This window comes from Fonsecaea multimorphosa (assembly GCF_000836435.1).
Source record: "Fonsecaea multimorphosa CBS 102226 unplaced genomic scaffold supercont1.4, whole genome shotgun sequence".
NCBI classification, from domain to species: domain Eukaryota; kingdom Fungi; phylum Ascomycota; class Eurotiomycetes; order Chaetothyriales; family Herpotrichiellaceae; genus Fonsecaea; species Fonsecaea multimorphosa.
Window position 1 is genome coordinate 431,855 of NW_015971638.1, and position 19,642 is coordinate 451,496.

General features: G+C 52.3%; 6 protein-coding genes across 6 annotated transcripts; 3 read left to right on the forward strand and 3 right to left on the reverse strand.

Annotated features, from left to right (window-relative positions):
• Positions 1–297: 297 nt before the first annotated feature.
• On the forward strand, positions 298–1,635 carry Z520_02797 (uncharacterized protein; the record flags this gene model as incomplete). The annotated part of the gene is made up of 3 exons (XM_016773310.1): positions 298–445; positions 510–667; positions 910–1,635. The coding sequence occupies 3 exons, from the start codon at positions 298–300 to the stop codon at positions 1,633–1,635; spliced, it is 1,032 nt and encodes a 343-aa protein (XP_016635367.1).
• A 1,573-nt stretch (positions 1,636–3,208) lies between these two features.
• Z520_02798 (uncharacterized protein) lies at positions 3,209–4,749 on the reverse strand (the record flags this gene model as incomplete). The annotated part of the gene is made up of 2 exons (XM_016773311.1): positions 3,209–4,416; positions 4,470–4,749. The coding sequence occupies 2 exons, from the start codon at positions 4,747–4,749 to the stop codon at positions 3,209–3,211; spliced, it is 1,488 nt and encodes a 495-aa protein (XP_016635368.1).
• Positions 4,750–6,483: 1,734 nt separating this feature from the next.
• Z520_02799 (uncharacterized protein) lies at positions 6,484–8,151 on the forward strand (the record flags this gene model as incomplete). Its single annotated transcript, XM_016773312.1, has 1 exon — positions 6,484–8,151. The coding sequence occupies one exon, from the start codon at positions 6,484–6,486 to the stop codon at positions 8,149–8,151; it is 1,668 nt and encodes a 555-aa protein (XP_016635369.1).
• A 1,009-nt stretch (positions 8,152–9,160) lies between these two features.
• Z520_02800 (uncharacterized protein) lies at positions 9,161–11,839 on the reverse strand (the record flags this gene model as incomplete). Its single annotated transcript, XM_016773313.1, has 2 exons — positions 9,161–11,606; positions 11,664–11,839. The coding sequence occupies 2 exons, from the start codon at positions 11,837–11,839 to the stop codon at positions 9,161–9,163; spliced, it is 2,622 nt and encodes an 873-aa protein (XP_016635370.1).
• Positions 11,840–12,381: 542 nt separating this feature from the next.
• Z520_02801 (uncharacterized protein) lies at positions 12,382–13,494 on the forward strand (the record flags this gene model as incomplete). Its single annotated transcript, XM_016773314.1, has 1 exon — positions 12,382–13,494. The coding sequence occupies one exon, from the start codon at positions 12,382–12,384 to the stop codon at positions 13,492–13,494; it is 1,113 nt and encodes a 370-aa protein (XP_016635371.1).
• A 1,945-nt stretch (positions 13,495–15,439) lies between these two features.
• Positions 15,440–16,615, reverse strand: Z520_02802 (uncharacterized protein; the record flags this gene model as incomplete). The annotated part of the gene is made up of 1 exon (XM_016773315.1): positions 15,440–16,615. One exon carries the CDS (start codon positions 16,613–16,615, stop codon positions 15,440–15,442), a length of 1,176 nt encoding a protein of 391 aa, XP_016635372.1.
• Between the last annotated feature and the right edge of the window lie 3,027 nt (positions 16,616–19,642).

Here is a 19,642-nt window from a genome sequence, read left to right on the forward strand (position 1 = left end):
GCGAAGCCGAAGCCGGATCTCGGTTGGCGACGGGTAGTGCAACTCACTGTACCAGGCTACTTAGGTACCTCGCTAGGTACTCCGTAGGCTTAGGATGATGGAGCCAAGACCGGCCTTCTTCGAGCTTGTGCCTGAAATCCAGCCTCCAGCTCGGACTCCAGCTTTTCCCCGAATCCATTCTGTCGCTGCCTCGGCCAACACTCCGCACTCCTAACGTCCACTTTAACCTGCGATCGGTCTGTTTGCAGTTTTGGTGCTCAGAATGCCCTCTGAGAGCACCAGGCGAGCTCAGCAGCGATGACGGCGCCTGTCATGTCCCTCGCTATGCTGCGGCGGGCTTCCTCACCCTCCTCGCAACCATCTCTCTACATTGGCCTCAAGAGGCACTTTTCCAGCACAGTGGCTCGTGAAGCTTCATGGGGCTTCATTGGCCTGGGTGCCATGGGTTTGTGATTCCATCTCCCTTTCCCCTTTCACAGAAGACGTATCCTGATGAAAGTCTCCTCAAGGCTATCCCATGGCGAAGAACCTACGAGCCAAGATCCCCGAAGGTGACTCGATGACCGTCTTCGACGTCAACACTGCGGCGCTGGAGAGGTTCTCTCAGGAAGCTACACCGTCCGGAGTCGTCGTGGCAAAGAGCCCGCGGGAGCTGGTTGAGAATGCTGTGAGTTGTGTGACACCTTCCTCATTGCGCGGCCTTCGTTTTTCTTTGCAATGATGAGCAACCTATTGTTCTATCTATGAATCTAAGTTGGGGACGTTTTTTTTCCCGTCCTTTCCCATGATTTCCCATTCTTTATTAAAGCCAATCCTCTGAAAAAGCAATCCCCGGAAAGGCAAAACATTTACAAAGCTCAAGAAAAGAAACCACGCAAACTGACGGTGAAGAAAAAACCGGATTTCTAGGACAACATCATCTCCGCACTCCCCGAACCACGACACGTCAAGGGTGTCTTTGAAGAAATCCTGGCCTCTTCCCTCCCGCAAGCCCCTACCGAGAAATCGAGACTCTTCATCGACTGCTCGACCATCGACCCCATCACCTCGCGCGAAGTCGCAAAGATGGTGAAGCAGAAAGCCGGCGCTGATTTCGTCGACGCACCCATGTCCGGAGGCGTGGTGGGCGCCCGCGCCGGCTCGCTGACGTTCATGGTCGGGTGCGAGGAAGAAGACATCCCCAAAATCGAAAAGATCCTGTTGCTCATGGGCCGGAAAGTGTGGCACATGGGACCCCAGGGGACGGGACTGAGCGGGAAACTGGCCAACAACTATGCGTTGGCCATCAACAACATCGCCTGCGCCGAGGCCATGAATCTGGGCATGAGATGGGGCATTGAGCCCAAGGCACTGGCGAACCTGTTGAATTCCGCCACGGGCAAATCCTGGCCCAGCGAAATCAATAACCCCGTCCCGGGGGTGATTGAGACTTCTCCGGCTAGCAGGGGTTACGAGGGAGGGTTTGGGATCAGTCTGATGAACAAGGATCTCAGGCTCGCCATGACGGCCGCGCAGGAGGCGGGAGCCAAACTCGCACTCGCGGACAAGGCAAAGGAGGTCTATGACCAGACCGAGAAGGAGTACAAGGGCAAGGACTTTTCGGTTGTGTATCGCTGGCTGGGCGGGAAAGAATAGGCAAAACAAAAAAAAAAGGTGCTAGCATCTCAACCATACGAGTACCCAGTACATAGGGCCATGAGAGGACGAGGACATGGTCGAGAGAATACCTGGTGTGGCCTCGACATGGGTGACCTGTGCCGCATTCCGTGTTGCGAGAAAGAACTCATGTTTCTTTGATAGATCTGATATCCAATACACACAATCGGCCAGCCAGCCAGTCATCCTAAGACGACTTGCAGCCAGCGAGCGAGGCAAAAGTCAATAGTGAATGTGTATCACACCGCTCTGCGCTAGATACCCAGATGCGGCAAAAAGCTCCAAAGTACGGCCAAAGACCTTTGGATGCACAATTAGACTCTCTCACAGCAATTGGCTTGTTCGAAATCTTTCCCCTTGTTCTTCCTCTCCCTCTCCCCCTTTCCTTCTTTTCGTCCATCACCATCCATCCAATCGTTTCACAGGTGGATTAGCGGAGATTTCCCGCTAAGCTGCCCCAAAACCCAAGGTCGTGACTCGTGAGGTGCTTCATCATCTCGATTCTCGAAGAATAGGGGGGCCGCTTCTGGGGAAAGCGATGTGGGCAGGCGCTGCCAATAGGAGTAAGAAACGAACTCGGGAGTGTCATAAATGTTACAGAAGGCAGACGAGTACTCGGCAGTAGCGATGTGAAAGCGGGGGCCTCGATTTTCTCACGTCCCAGAACTGGTTGGCGCCATATTCCCTCGGCTGTAATGACAGCAACTGCACTCAAAGATGAAAGCGGAAGAGTCGAGCGGAGAGTCCCTGAGGGTTGCTGATTGCCTGGGCGTGATCCCCAGTTTTCACTTTGCCCAAATGTGCCCGTTGGAAGTCCAACGGTTGCGTAATTTTGCCTGTGAAAGAATCACTCTGGCTCAAGATTGCGAACCAGGACTCGCCTTCCTTGAACTTTCGCAAAAAGAAGAGCCAGAGCTTGATGGAATTGGGATAGTCTGTTTCTGAGAAATGCCAAAAGCCCAGACTTCAGGCACCCTGAGAAATCAGATCATTGCCTGCCCGACCTCTCGAGCTGAGATTCCATATTCGAGACCAGCGATTCGGTGATTTGCAGGGATAATCATCATATAACCCCCGCAGCAATGAGCTGCGATTCAAGGCAAGCGCTCTTTGAATAAACAAAAAGTGAGTTCGGTCAGAGTGGGCGAGCACCGCGAAAGTTGTCAGAAATGGTGCCAAACCATTGGGTTTTCTGTTCATCGAAGACCGGAACATACGTGAGGACACAATCGAGGTTGCGAACGGCCGAGGTAGTCATAAACGATTAGTTGTAGCCACCGAGCAAACGGCATATACCAAACCAGTGGTATTTAAAGCCCGCTTTGTTGTGCGCTATGTCGAGCGACCCAACTCTTGTTCGTGTCTCGAGACTCTGTGGACCAGTTGATTGTCTATCGAGGATAGGTTCATCTTGTCGGAGTTGGCCCACCTGGCTGAGGTGACAGGGAGTTGAGACTGGGTGGCTCGAGGACAGATTCTGGTTTCGTGGCTAGTCCAATTGTAAGACAGTTGGGTTAGGCATGGTTTTGTTGGATTCAGAGGTCGTCCTTGTCTAGAGAATGACATTCCGAATAGCCATTGTGGCGATGCGTGAATCCCTCTCTTCGGATTCTCCCCTTTCCTTCCTCCTGACTGCCTCGTCATAAGCCTCCTTAGCGAGGAGGCGAATGGCATCTTCGAAAAAGAACATACTCAGCTCCTTTTCCAACTTCTTCCATAGTCGAGCTTCAACATACTTGTCCAAGAATTGCCCCATGACGGTCGTCCAGCCACGAGGACGTATCTGCCCGTGCTGTATGACTGTTCCTATCATCATGTTGGTCCAGAGGTAACACTTGCGTTCCGGAGATTTATGACTAGGAGTTTGGTGCAGAGCGATGTCTGCTAGCGCTTTCAGAGCTGTCTCATAAAATCCAGTCAGATGATCTTGAAAATGGATGACTCTCAGAATGTAGCAATATGCAACCAGACCGTGGGATAGAAATCTCTCTGTAGGCGTAGTTTGCAACGTGGCAAGACGATGGAGATCTTCAAGGGTCGTCTGGATCTTCCTTCTCGAGGTCACATCAAATCCTTCACTTCGAACGGGATCCGACAATTTCGCCCTCACAGTCGCGAAATCGGACAGCAGTCGGATCGTTTGGAGCGAAATCACGCCTGTCAACCCAATGTCACAGAAGCCTTGAGGCAACTTTGCCAACATCTCACAGACTTCGGGTTTGAAGGGATGGGCCATGTAGACGGGGAACTCTGCATTTTGTAAGATTGACCCCGAGTACCGAGTCGATTTGTCGGGGGTAGAATCTGCCGCAAACAGGAAGGACCACAGTGCCTCGTAGGCATCGATATTGGTCCTAAGCAGCCGTTCCCAAGGGGACTCGCCTTTGAGTCCACCCCTTAGCTTGATCATCTGTCTCATTCCCGAGACGTGAGCATAGGCGCCGGAGTGATCGCCCAGAATGTAATCGATTGTGCCCAGCGTCGCCACAACCAGGATGGTAGTGTCGTCCGAACACTGGTGAGGATTCTGGAGACGTGCGCGAAGTTTGGTCATGACATTCCCTCGGTGCCATACAAAATGCCTGTCGCCGCGAGCGGACTGGCCCGAAGTGGCGAGGTGTGTGGCTCGACATAGAGCGACAAGTCCTTCAAAGTAGATATCGGAAGTCAAAGCAAAAGGCCAGAGCAGGCTCACGTAGGGGTTAGAATGACCGTCGAAGGCGAAGGCGGTGCCATGCTGAGGCGCCCAGACCTGGACATCTAGATCTTGGTCAGACGAGATGGAATTTGAGACTGTCGGCCATTCCACTCACAATACTGGGCCATGTTACCCACACAACCAGTGCTTGGGATGGGGAAAGTTTGGAAGGGATCAAGCTGGAGTCCATTGATGGGAGACCGCTTGATCTGCAATTGACTTGCGATGGCCTTTGACAGGAACTCTTCCTTGGCCTGCTTCACCTTGGGATTCAAGTGCTTGAGAGAGATGACGTTGCGCCGTGGTGATCGCGGGATCCGCCTCCGTTTGATGGCATTTTGCTGAGCCCACGATTGCGGGGTGGTGATCGAGACAGTCAAGACCGGTTCTTGCATGGTGACCAAGTCGGTGTAGTCAGAACTTATTCCTCCAGATTGCGAGCCAGGATCATCTCAAGTTCGCTCATGAAGAATGGACACGACTGACGAGAGGACCGAGCTGAGCAGACGGGCGTGCTTTGGCCATATGAGACGAGAAGAAAAGGGCGGCTTGAGTCGGCTTGGAGTTCTTTTCGCGGCCGGGCAGCCCTTCTAAAGACCAGGATTCCAGACGAACAACCCTTCCTGCGCCACTTGGATCTTTGCTGCTTACTTGATAGTCGCAAATCAAAGGGGTTGTGTGTGATCAGTCGAGTCGGGAGGGTGCCTTAGCGGTGCTTGTTTGGCGTGGGTAAGTCAGACGTTTAATGACTGTCGGCAAGATGAAGCGAAGGCGAGAAGCAGGAGGCAGGTGAGCATTACCTAGGTAGCCAAGGGACACCAAAGATTTGGTGTTTTGTGGTTTGTGGTTTTCAACCATGCGCGGTTTGAAACAGACGAGGGGAGGAGGAGACGAGTACGAGGTACTTGGTACTGCCGTGAGTGGTAGGTAGCCTGCTCAAAAGGCAGCTGTAGAGGCCGGTGGCGAGCAATGGCGACCCCCAGAACCAGACAACCTAGGCTGTCGGCTTTCACCCCCGAATCAAGCAATCACACTGGTCGGTTCAATAGGTCCAGGGAGCCTTGGGTTGAGGCTGGTGCTCCCACTCGGGCTTAAATTGGCGACACATTTCCGTTGTGGATGATATGAGTGGCAGCAGTGGCTAAAAGACCCCTCTACCCGTAGCTATATGGGTCGCTCGGGTGTCTCCCTCTAAACGAACCAGTCAAAGGTCAACAAGGGGGTCCTGCTGATCCCAAGGGGGGGAGCATGGCGACCCATGGCTTATCCGGCCGTGTCTTAGTCAAGCGTGGGTGGTTGGCTAGGCTTGCTAGGTACAGGTAGAGGGCACTAGCCGGGCGGCTCCTTGGGTAAGAAACAGAATAAGACGGCGCCTAGACCTCGGGACAAGGCTCTTACAGTCACCACCCACGTTCACCTATCATGCCTAAAGAATCGCTCTCTTGCCTGCCTAAGATAATTACCACGAGTAGTTAAGTTTGCCTTGTGCATCACCGTGCATTGGTGGCATCTCTAGCTGGAGATCCCTAAAGTGCAATTAGCTATCGAGGGACCCAGCATGGCCGAGTACCTACTGTAAATACATATATCAGCCCTCAGCTGGGACGAGGGGCCCTGCTCCTGGCACTTTCTTCACTCCCCGTGGCTACTCCGTTCTGTGGGCTCGCGGCTGCAGATATAGGTACGAGGGTACACGGCACAGCAATCTGCGGACAATAGCCATGACCTCTCCGCCCCCATCGGCATGCAGGTATGCCTCCAGCAGCTCCAGCAGCTCCAGTTAAAACGTTCTTCCCCATGGCCAGTTCTCCTCCATTATTCTGCTTGGGCTTTCGTGGGCGTGTCTGTCCTTCGCTGCCCACTTCCGGCCGTCGTCATCTCCCCAGCCGTTCACATGCCTGGTTCGGACCTTCCATGGTTTGAAGTCAGCCAACCTGCAAATTCCAACCTCAACAATCCATTCATCTGACTTTACCCGTACATTTCACTACACTGCACCTCTCTGCTCATTACTGCGTTTTGCTGTAATCAGTCAAAAGTGTCCGAAGTTGTCTGCGTGTCTATAATTGTCTGTTTTGCTCCTCATCCCCAACTCCGTGGCCATGGACCCTCGATGACCGGCCACCATCATGATTCTGCGGCCCTCGAGAAAGCTCGCTGGGCCAATGTATCGTCGAAAGTCGGGCCTGATTGCGGCTCTGCTCACCCTGTTTCTCTTCCTCCTCTTCCTGCAAACCCGAGTTCACCATGAACCTGCTGGCCCTCCTCCACCTGCCCGCCCCGAGTCTGCCCCCGAATCTGTGCCTCAACCAGAGTCCGAGCCGAAACCACCAGCCAAGATTAAGAATCCCCTCCTCGACAGCCAGGCTGCGTTCTGGCGAAGTCTGTATCTGATCATCCTGAACAATGATCCCAATTGCAGGAATGCCCCCGACCTTGTTGTGCCACAGAAGCTCGATATTGGCTTCGATCCCACCCACGATCATCCTCGACCTGACATCTTGTACATGGACACCGCCGACGTCAAGCGCATGCGTGAGGCCCATTCAAACTTTGTCAATGACTTGAAAAGCGATCCTCCCAAAATACCATATGAACCGGGCACTCGTGGCATTGTCATGACTGGAGGCTTCAGCCAACTTCCCGTCCTGGTCATCTCAATCCGCATGTTAAGAAGAGCCAAATCTGAGTTACCGGTCGAGGTGTTTGTTGCCGATCTGTCTGAATGGGATGAGCATGTCTGTAATGTTGTCCTACCGGCCCTCAACGCCAAATGTCTTCTATTTTCCGACATCTTTCATGCCGCCAATGCGGGTGTCTCGATCGGTCGATTTCAGTACAAAGTCTTGGCCATCATATTTTCCTCATTTGAAGACGTCCTGTTACTTGATTCTGATGCCTTTCCAGTCCAAGATCCTCTTCCGTTGTTCCAAGAAGAGCCCTTCAAGAGCAACGGATTGGTCGTCTGGCCGGATTTCTGGTACGCCTCCGAATCTCCCTACTATTTCGAAATCGCCAAAATCGAGAGGATACCGCCTTTGAACGAGCGGGCTGCCGTTGAATCGGGTGAAGTCATGTACTCTAAAGCCAAACATCATTTGTCGCTCCTCCTCGCCGCGTATTACAACTACTACGGGCCTACCTATTACTATCCCTTGTTCTCCCAAGGTGCACCTGGCCAAGGCGACAAGGAGACATTTGCTTGGGCTGCCACTGCCCTTAAAGAGCCTTTCTACACGGTCCACCAGCGGGTCATGGCTATTGGCCGACATGACTCTTCTGGTAACTACCTTGGTAGTGCTATGGCTCAGCACGACCCTGTAGCTGATTATACATTTACGAATGCATATGGTCCTCCCCACGAGCGAGTTCAAGACATCGATACCGGCAAAGACAACCACTTCGATATCCAAGCCAGCGACGTCAAACCCTTTTTCATCCATGCCAACTTCCCCAAATTTGATCCGGCCACCATATTCGACTTTCGAACGACGGACTTTTCAGGCGAGGTGTCCGGCGATGGGGGCCCGACTCGAGACACAAACGGCACAAACGTCCGTTGCTGGATGGATGAAGCTCGTGCCATTGAATTGTTCGGGTTCGACGTGGAGCGCAGATTCTGGGAAGAAATCAAAGACACTGCTTGCGAGTATGAGCACCTGTTTGCCACATGGAAGGGCAAGAGAGGAATTTGCGAGAGGACCCAGAAGTACTGGAACGACGTGTTCGGTTCAGATGCTTCGCTCGAGGATCGGCAGGATATGGGAACTTCAGTTGAAATGCCCGCGCCGCCTTGAAACTGTCTGCGTTTGCGCTCGAATTCGACCTCTGACAACCTACCCACGCACTTCCCCCATAAGACAAAGCACGATTCCCCAAATTGATATTAATGGGTTCATCCGAAAGCATCTACGCATATACGGACGGTGGAGCTTTTGTACATTTTCGGGCGCAGAACCAGCGGTCAGACTGAGAATATTAGCGGTTTTATCCCGACACCAAGGGTCTTTTGAGACGATTTTATGACCAAGATACAAGATATCCACATGGAGTACACGATACCATGTATTAAATAGGAACGAGATGGGATAATAGAGGTCCGGGCGTTTTCACGAACCTGGGTCTCGCACGAAAGATTCAAGGGAACCAGTTCGGAATGGGTCGTTTGAAGTGATGAATGGGTTTGCAGGTTTTTGCGCAGAACAAGTACAAACAAAAGCGAGGAGCACATGGACGGGCATTTTAATCTGATTTGAACAGGACATTGTTGAAACGAGAGCAGAAACATGCTCTTGAAATATGATTTTCTTGTTCTTGACTTGGTAAACACCATTCGAGCTTCGTGACCAATATCCACATTTCGGTTTGCGTTCAAGACTTTGCGTTGTTTATCTCAAAGCCCAGTCAGTCTCTCGAGGCTCACCCTGAATGGGCTGCGTAACCTGTGTGTTTGATGGAGCGTTGATCGAACCCAAATGAATCTCATCCTGTGAATCTCAATGGGAAGCACATAACATCAGCGCGTTGGGCATCTATCTCTCTGGTAGAATGCTCTTGAATCTCTTGAATCTCTTTGAAAACGCCCCTTCCTGACTCTGCTATCGGACCAACCAAAAAGCAAAAAGGATCCAAATTCCCTCTGAAAAACCTGGCGCCAAATCCATGTGGGAACATGTCGACAGCTGACCGATAATGCCTGAAGCTTTACGCCACTATTAACACACGCGGAGACAGTCGAGTTCTTATCCCTCCCTCACAAACACATATCCACCCAGCGAATGTATGGTTGCCCAGATAATTTTGTCTCTAATATGACTCCTCGAGTTCCGTGCTCCAGGCAGCATCACTACCCTCAACCCTCACGACGCCCGAATGCGCATTCTCATCCGACATCTCCCTGAATCTCTCCTGTGCGTGCCGATACTGAGAAGTCTGATATCCCGTGTGATGGTTCTTTGCCGGCGGCGGCGCCATCTGGCCCGAAAAGGTTGTCGTCCCTCCTCCACCAGCGCCAGCTGCTGTAACCGGTCTCTTTTGTCCATTCGCATTGTAGTTCGTGCCTAGTGCATTGGCCATGGGGTTGTGGGCATGCGCTTTCGAGGAGTAGTGAGTTTCCCGGAGGTCTCGTTCAGGTTCCATGTCTGAGCCGTCGGAATATGTTTCCCAGTTCTCACTGCCGCTGGCTGTAGTGCCAGTGGTCATGTTCGATGAGGTGTTCGAAGTTTGGCGAGAGACAATTGTCGAGGGCGGCGCTGAAGGATTATGTCGTATGCTCTGACTATGGCTATGTATGGAATTGGACGAAGAGTGGGAAGGCTGATGTTGGTGTTGATGCGGAAGATGAGATTGATAGAATGGATCAGCTTGATGAGAGGGTAGGGGTGCGTACTGAGGGTGCTGTTGTCGATCACGATTCAGGAGCGAGGCAGACATGTATGACATTCTCTCTCGGTCGTCATATACATCTTCAGGGCTCATTGGCCGCACGTAGCGACTGCTTTCACTCGAACCCGAGGAGATGGTGCTTGCGGGTCTGTTGGACGAAGGTGCCGGCGGATGAGAAGTCATGGCTGGAGCTGGTGTGGGTTCTGGTGGTGGCACGAACAAATCTCTCATCTTTGGTGGAGGTGCTCGTGGTGGTCCCATAGTCCTGGCATGTTGAGCGTAGTTTTGTTGTGGTTCTGCCTGCATGTTATAGGATCCTGGTTGAGGATTCGCCCGGCGTTCTGGCGAGTTTTTCAGATTTCCCAACGGGACACGAGCTGGTATCTTGGAGGGAGACTTGGCTTGAGACGAAACTACAGAGGTTGTGGCCATTGAAGTTGGTGCCGCCTGTTGTCTGATGGTGCCAGGCCTGCTGGTGGTGGGAGTTTTTGCAGTTGACCGCGGTGGCGGTCCCTTCATCACGCTGGCTGGTCTTGCGGGAGCGGAAGATTTTGCGGCGCTAGGGACTGCTTTTGAAGCCGTTGCGGGTGCAGGAGTCTTTGATCTTGGAGGCAGACCATTTGGCGTCTTGGATCGAGGCGGTGGTGCTTTGACTTCAGCTTCTTCGATCTCATCCAGCATTCGTTCACCTTGGACCAGGAACGGCCGCCCATATTCGTCCTCGTACTTCTCCAGGACTTTAGTCAAATCAGCCATGACCTTTGGCAGCTCCTTCGCAATCCTCTTCCTCATCTTTTCTTCTCGGAGCAACTTTCCCGGGTCACGCTTCTCTCCCTTTTGAGGTTTCAGCATGAGGCGCGAAGCGTCATTGGCAGATGCTGCTAAGGCTTCCCGGTCGGCTATCAGAGACTTGTACTTCTCGACCATGGCTAGAATGGGTGCACGTTGTTCTTTTAACGTCATGAGCCTCTCAATCTCTGCTTCATGGGCCGAGAGCAGAGCATCACTGTAGACATCTGAAAAAGCTGGCGTGAAATCGAGCATCTCTTCTTCTGAGAAGTAAAGCGCATCCCAGAGTTCTTGCAGTCTGACTCGGGCGTCCTCGACGAACAAATGCAGATTCTGCCTCTTGAGCTCATTCAATCTCGCCAGTTCGTCTTCAAACTCATTGATGGTCCTGAGTCCGCAGCCTCGGTTGGCAGCCAGAAATGCTTTCCGATCAGGTTCCTCAATTCCAAGCCGGTCCCACAAGGTCTCGATACTCTTCTTTATCTCGCTCAATCGCTTCTCCCTGCTCTTCTTCTCGTCAAGGAGCTTTTCGCGACGACTTTTCAGCCGATCAAGGTCGGCTTGGTGTAGACCTAGCTGCTCAGGAGAGTCGCGATAGTGTTGGACGATCAAGGAGTCGGTCTGTGCTTGGGGGATGCCGAGCTCAGACCACAGTCTGACAATTTCTTCTGAGGTTTGTTGCACAATTACAACTCTTCTGTTGTATTCGTCGTACACCCTGGTAAACTCTTCATCAAGTGTGGTGACGTAGGAGGGCGAGAGGTCGAAGTTGGGAGGACAACTATTCGAGGATGTTGGAGGTAGTCTGATCTTGACAAAGGATGCCTCGAGATGCGACGAGTATGACTCGAGAGCTTGCACGAGTTTCTTGACTTGTTCGAAACGCTCGCGGTGTAGTCTACTGACAACATTGTACTTCTCTTTGAGGTCGCGGAGACAGTCGATCAGGGGATAGGTGACTCGAAGGCCATTGGTGTCCAGGTCGTACCCTCTGTTCTTTTCGTCGTCCAGCGACAGTTCCATCTGTTTGATAGTCTTGATGATATTCTGAGCTTCTTCGGTCATGGCAGTCTTCTCACTGGCGGTAATGTCAGCACGCTTCTGCGTTGCAGAGCTCTAGAGGGTTTGTCCATACGAGTTGACGAGGCGAAGCTGGTTGTGCAGAGCCTCAGACAAAGCTGCAAAGAGCTCTGTTTCTCTTGACTCGCGCTCATTTCGAGGAACTCCTATCTCGTCAAATATGGCGTGCAGTTGCCCGATAATTGTGTTGACTTGGGTGGTGAGGTAGCTGGTGTCCATTGATGGAGACATGCTTGCGACCCAGGCTCGTGGCCGAGCAGCTTTGTAGGAGCGTTCTCGATTCTGAGATTATCGATCAGATGGTTGCATCGACAGACTGGAAGAATACGAAAAGTACGAAGGAACATGCACTATGGGGAACGGAAGATGGTCAACAGGTGGTCGTGGCGTGCTGCCGAATCAGGTTGAAGGTGTGGGCGAGTGTGGGCGAGTGTGGGCGAGTGTGGACAATCACTGACCATGCCATCATGGCGAAAGATGTCGTTGTGTTGATGCGCGATTGTTGACAGAGCAACCAACGCACCATACGCACCACACGCACCACACACAGCCACACGCACTGCACCGCAGGCTTGGCACTCTGCCACCACCGCGTGCCTGTGTCTCACCGCCTGCTAAGTAATTGTCCGAGGGGCAGCGGCAGAATCGTGTCAACTACTCCAACACCTGCACGCAACACAGCTGCACTCCATCGTCCAGGCACAGCTTCATCTCTACCATCACTCACATCACTCACATCGCCGAATGTCCCAATCTTATCCTGTTCCACCGCCATGTCGACTCTCTCCGCCCTGCGCAACTGGGAGGCCGAAAACAACATCATCACCATAGATCCGTTTCAAAATGCCCTCTACAACCTACCAGATCCTGCCGCCTACAAGACCTTACAAAACTCCGCCCCATGGAAGAAAGATCCCAACTATTTCACCCACGTCCGCATATCTGCCCTTGCTCTCCTCAAAATGACGACCCACGCTCGCTCCGGTGGCAGCCTCGAAATCATGGGTTTAATGATCGGTTACGTTTCCGGTACATCTCTGGTCATAACAGATGCCTTCCGCCTTCCAGTCGAGGGAACGGAAACACGAGTTAATGCGCATGCCGATGCCGATGAATACATGGTCAACTTCGGCATTGCATCAAGAGAAGGAGGAGGTCAGCTCGAAAACGCGGTGGGCTGGTACCACTCACATCCGGGTTATGGTTGTTGGCTGTCGGGCATAGATGTTCACACTCAAAAGTCACATCAGATGCTCAACGACCCCTTCGTTGCGGTCGTGATTGACCCAGACCGAACTGTCTCGGCTGGCAAGGTTGAAATTGGCGCATTTAGGACATACCCTGAAGGACATGTACCGAAGGACAAACAATTTACAGACGACAGCGACGAGTATCAAGCAATTCCTCAGGACAAGATACAAGACTTTGGCGTTCATGCCAACGCTTACTATCCCCTCGAGGTCACTCACTACAAATCAACTCTCGATACACACCTGCTCGGCCTTCTGTGGAACAAGTACTGGACGTCGACTCTCTCGCAGTCACCGCTGTTTACCAATCGGGATTACACAAATAAGCAGATCGCCGACCACGCAGTCAAGATCAGGGCAGCGGCGAACAAACAGCGAACTGGTGCTAGCATGACCCGACGAGGTCAGGAGTTGGTAGGGACGGGAGACACGAATTTCAAGACTGTAAGGGATGGTTCCATGGAGCAGGTTGTTCGCGGCGGCAGCAAGATAGCCACGGAAGAGCTCGCTGGTCTATTAGCACATGAGGTCAAGCAAAAGTTATTCTGGGGAGTGGTGCAGGAGGCCAGCCAAAAGGCAGCTCAGCAGACGGCTCATTCGACGACAGGAATACCTGTGGCAAGCAACGGCGGTTAAAAGGCTGCAATGTCAGGGTACACCATACTGTTGCAGCAAAGGCTGGACGGCGTGCCGGCTCAAACATTCGAGCTCGTCATGCAGCGTGGCAACAACGCAGTCGAAACACCTCTGAAACCTGGTCGCTCGCTATACATACCTATGGATGAGCAGATTCTGAGTCGCGTTCAATGCGAGCGGACACCGGCCAGTCCGGGTCCAAATTGATCCAGGTCATGACAAACTGACGAGATGACGACCAGAGAAAAAGCTGTGGAGATGACTAGGCCTGTCGGAATGTAATGAGCCTCTCTTTGCGCCATTGCCTTCCACAATGTATTATTCGATCGAGCTCAAACTCAAAATGTGCCTTCACTGCCCCCCTGGGGAAGCCGAAAGTATAGCTCAGCCTGGACCAGCCCATGAGTAATATTGAAGTTGGTGTGCCGCGGGGAACCCTAAAGTACCTCGCACCTGGTAAGCCACGATACCGTAGAAGGACCATCCATCATCGAAAACGACAACTCCAGTTGTCATATCATCGATTACTCTCTGTGAAGTGACGTGAAGGGGAGACTATTTCGCCGCTCCTTGCCCTTTCACCCCTAACCACCTCCTCCCCTCTTTGGCCCATTCATACATACCTTAGGTCGGTACGACGTACCGAGTATTCCCTGTATGTATGTACCTATGTACCTATGTATGTATGAGTCCGTCCTCGTCGTGTCAGGATACACCCAACATGAATAACCTCCCTGAACTATCCATGGTGCCAAAGTCCATGTTATTCGCTCTTGGACACAGGGTAATCGGCCCCGAGTTCGTTCTCGGCCCTCTTGGACCTACCTAATTATTCTTACTACTCGGTACTCAAATCAGCACTGAATCGCCTCGCACCCCCCCCTCCCTCATTTCAAGCTAAATCCACTGCAAAAAGCGGAGCCTAGCAGCCACACGGATAATAAGAAAGTCCAAGGTCGGATCTCGGAATCGCCCACCCACCTTTGCAATTCGTGAAAATGGCTTTCTAGAACTCCATTTCACCGTCTCGATTTCGGTAGAGGCCGATGTGTCTTGCGGAAGGTCCCGGAGTATTATTCTACAGTAAACTGTGGAACCTAAAGTCGTCAGAGTAAAGGCCACGAAGGATGCATAGGTAGGTAGGTAGGCAGAAGGAGAGGACGTATTGTCAATGAAGACGACGTCCAGTTCTTTTCTATGCAGTCCGTGGTCTGTTCGGCTCAAAGGGAACTGTCGAGAGACAAAATAAATAGGGATGAAGGATATAGATAGATATAGGTGGCGGATGCAATTCCAGGTCCAAATTCATATCAATGCACAATCCCTCATTCCATTTCCAGGCGCAGCGGTTCGCCAGTGCACACTCTCCAGTTCCATCCTCGATCTGGAATATCCAAGAACCATTAATCCATGCCACCTTTCATCCCAAAGCGGCCGTTACAATTTCTTCCATCCCATCACTTTCTTTCAGTCTTTTTCACCATAAATGTTCTCCTTCATTGGGCCAATCCTCGGGGCACCAAAGTCCGGCCAAATCGATGTGCTTCCATATCGCTAGGCCTTGCGCAAACGGCTATCCACCAGTCAAAACAGCGTAACCCTGGTCTTTTTGATCTGTTGTGGTCTGAAGGTGCACTGACATTGGATATCCTCCGCACCCGTGCGAGGGCCCATACTGACTTCCCTGTTCATCAAGGCGACGACTGGAAATGTAGTACCAGAAGAGTCAAATTTCCTCCACTCACGAACCTGCCCTTTTCGCTCGGGCTGCTCACCCCCCGCTAGATGCCGCATGAAACCAGACCGACAAAATTCCTACTCCGTTGCTTTCGCATTCTCCAGATGAGATAAAACACGCTGAACGCAGGACAAATTCGACAAATAAATAGTTCACACAAGAAAATCTCTCAAGTACACGAAAGGTCCCACAAGGATCCCAAGGTGATCAAAGCCTCACCCGTCGAGTGTTCGTAAGACGATACTCAGAAATATCAACCACGATGGAGCCTTGGTCACTGGCGTCGTCAACCTCAATGGTGTCGCTCACCAAGCCAGCTGGGCTGTCAGGAGCCGCAATGTCAGGTGCGCTGTGAAAAGCATGTGGTTTCATACTGTCCAAAGGTTGGCCGAGTGGGAGAGCAACCTGACCTCTCCCGACACCAAGTCTCGGTGTAGCTAAGTGATCGAAGGACGGTTTGGTTGACAGAGAGGCGTCCGAATCAGCAAAACCATGACTGAACTCCGAGTCAAGATCATCGGCTCGTGAGGCTTCTTGGCTCTCCTCTTGAACTTTCTTCAGAGTCTCTGCAGCTGCAAAGGCCTGTCCAAGAAGAGCATCAAACTTTTGCAGCATAGATTCAAGCTCAGTCCTGCAGTCACCGTCTCGGAGGAATTGGTGAGCGGCCGTCTCACACAGCGCCTGTATCTGCTCTAGCTCCTTGTCCACCTGCAAAAAGCTTGCTTCCTCATTAGAGGCGGCCGGATTCGGAGCAGAAATTTGGCTCTTGCCTGGCAGGAAGGCCGGGGTACTTCGGGATATCATGGAACCTCTGATGTCGTTCAGCACGGATAGACCGTGACTGGTTCGAGCAGTCAACGTGGGCAGGCGGAAACCTCTAGCAGCCGCAAGTGCAGCTTTGCCTTTTCGCAGGTTATTCCGGCCAATCCCAATCTGCTTAACCATAGTATCGAGTTGTACTTGTAAACTTCCATCGTAGTAGACGACAACATGATGTCGGTTTCTGAACTTCTGGGGTCCCGAGGCACCAGAACGGATGGAGGGGCCTGGCTTCCTCTTTCTCCGTGCCTGTGCGTAGAGGTATTTGTTCCCAGCCTCCAGAGGATTAATCTGCCTGGGGTCGGGCGAAGACAGGCGGTCAGCGCTCTTGATGGTGCGAGTTTGGTCATCGCCTTGTTCCTGGTCTTGAGTATGGATCGAGGAGGTCGAGGGAGTCTTCCTGCGTTTCGGCTTGGCTTGGTTCACGAGCCGAGAATATTCGGCGGCGAACTCGGCATGTTTTCCAGCAGCATGGACAGATAATGCCTCAATGCTAGCCCGCCAGGTGGGAAGGTTGTCAACAAGATAGACGAAGCTCGAATGGGCATCCATGGCTTGGGCCATGGCAGCCACAGCAGGTGAACGAAGGTAAATCGGTGTACAGAATGGTTGAACAACTCAAGACATCTTTTCAGTGGCTTCAAGTCGTGCGAGGTGGCATTGCACCGACAGGAGAACGTGAAGGTTGGAGGGAGAGACAGACGTTAAATGCGGTGTGCAGATACTTGAGGTCCTGGAGGGTCGTCGAAGTGGCCGTTTGGGGGGACACAGCTTGAGGATGGCTGCTGTTCGGAAGTTGCGGTCGAAATTCACAACACTATCCGCAGGGTTCGAGCTCAGAAGCTGGTCCCAGACAGTATAGATATCGCAATTGAGCGAGAAAGGGAATGAAGAGGTCGATGCGACCGAATTCTCGGAGGGCGGGCAGGTGTGGATTCGAGGTGACGGTGGTAGTATTCGGGAGAGTGGGAGTTGGCGAGTGGGAAGTAGCACGGACTGGAGGAGGAGAAGATGCGGTGTCAGATGCGAGCAATTAATTATTGTAACGCAACGTGGTGGATGGAGGCACCTGGAGGTGATGGAGCAGAAGCTTTTCGGGAGTCAAGCGTCAAGCGTCAAGCGTCTGTGGACAGGCTGGTGCAGGGTTGATTCCATTCAGAACCGTCGACAATCAGACACATGCAGAGGGAAGACCAGCTAGACCGGATCCAGCAGTCGCAATAGGTGCTGGGGGGGTGGGATCAACGAGAACAACTCAGACGGGAAGGTCGGAAAGCACCGACGGCAGGGCTACAAAGGTGCTGAAAAGACAGAGAAGAACCTGAGCACCCTGAACAACCTGAGGCCGCAGCAGCTTTCTGGACTCTGACTGGAAGTCACCTAAATGTCTAGCGGAACAGTGGCACAGCGGCACCTCCCATTCAGTCAACCCTAGAGGAGGAATCCCGGGCGGGAGAGATGGGCACTATGGGGGAGGATCCTGGTGCCCGAGAAGCCTAAACCAAGTGTCCAGGTGTCCAGATGCCCATCAAGTTTCTCACTAGTGCCTCACCAAATTGACTTCCTTTGCCTAGAAAACGGATTACCGTCTTTCTCCGGGGGTTTCGCCCTTTTTCGCACCCTGGCTAGATGGCTAGATGGCTCGATGGCACGATGGCTTCACCCACGCCTCATCAACGACGAGTCATGATGATGATCAGTCACGCATCCAAATCACCTAGCTCAGTCAAGGCCTCATTCTCCCATCCACTTTGGCTCCTTCCGCTTCTCCTACCTACCGCCTGCTCTCGCTATCGCCTCCGCAGCTTCAAGTTGAACTTACCAAGTACAGTAGAGGCTCGCCCCCGGCCTATTTGCGAGCGCCGGGCAGGGGAACGACTCGAGTCCACAGCGAGCGGCCTCAAAAGCTTCTCCACCGTCGACCACTTCCACCTCCCGTGCGGTCCGTGTCGCAGCTTGCCCTGAATTGGTCTCTGCACCCAGGTGGAAGCTTGCTTCAAAGCCAAGGGTTACTCGCTTCTCCATAGTTGACGCCACGGGAAACCAAGCTAGAGAATCAAGGTTCTTCTCAGTCAGTGCCAGTGGCGTATGACGAGACACAACCCTCGAAGTCTTTGAGACGAAGGATGTTGAGATCTAAGACGATACACACTTCGGGAGGGTTGTCGATTTGTCGAGCATTGACCATTCTCCTTGCTTGTTGCATCAAGCTCATCACCTGTAGGAGCACCAAAGAACCCTAGCAACTCATTCATAGGAATTCACAATGGGAGGCCCACACATCTGTTCATGGCCAGGGAGGACTTCGTGCTAATGATCCACCATTCGCCGTTCATGTGGCTTCTATCGCTAGTCATTTACTTAAGTCTTGCGGCCGAAAGGGCACCAACCAAGTTCCTTGGACTGTCACAATCTGCCGTTGCAGCTCCCCGGATCTTGGGCTGCAGCTTGAGTCCAAGACAGAACAAGAAACAGCTCACCAAGAGTCATGGCGGACTGACACTTGCAGCAATCACAGACTGAACCACCTGCAGCCGCCAGCACATGTCCCGCCTGATCATTGACAAAGCTGCTCAACTTGCAGGGTCGATCAGTACCAGGAACCAATGGTACAGACACCCCCCGGAGAAGAGCGTAATCCTGCTATGCAGATGTGCCAGGAAAATGTGAAACGTGTTGCTGCACCTCGCCGAGGTTGAACAGTTATTGGTTTCCCGCAGACGGTATTGCCTCGCTATCATCTTCTGACGGCAGCCCGAGGGTGCTACAGGGCAGGAACTGAACGCTCACGGACTTGCGGGAAAAGGTCTACTTTGGAGATCACGGAAGCGCAATTGACTCATTACTTGTCTCACCGACACTTTGATTTCTTGAATTGCTTCCTCTTCCATGACGAGGTCTCTGATCACCAGCATTACAGGGCATCCAATCACACTTGGCGAATTGTCGACAGATCAAACATGCTGTCAACTATGGTTCTCCGGGACGAAGATCATACCGTCTGTGGCTGCAGAATGGCCACTTTGGCGGAGATGGCTTCAAACAATGCGGGAATCGACAGCCCCGTAAATGTCCGTTCGTTATGAGGGCTAGTAGAGTTTCAACATCTGCAGGTGTGCTCAAGCCTCAAGTTATTGCGGGCGTGCATTTGGGAAACCAGGATCTGGCACAATAACGTGGCTCTATATCAGTGTTTCTAATGTCAACGCCCGAGAATTGGCTTGTTCGGCAAACGAGTCTGAAGCGCACCGGTAAGGTCTTCGTCTTTAAGGGAACAATAAGTTTTCCACCAAGATGACCACCTTGGACAGTGCGGGAATGAAATCCTAAAGGTTCTTGGAGGTGAGCGAATCGAGAACTTTAATATCCGACAAAAGCAGGATACCGCTACCTGAAATGACGCTGAGAATTTGCCTGGAAGGCTGGACCTGAAATCCATCAGTCTAATACAACGGCTACGACGACCATTGTTATCTTGCAATCAATCACTCGATAAATCGACTCGTAAGATTTCTCGACCTGGAAAGACTCATTTGAACAGTTCGAGACGAAGTTGCCCGTTCGAGCCCCAGCCCCAGCTTCAGTGGGAAA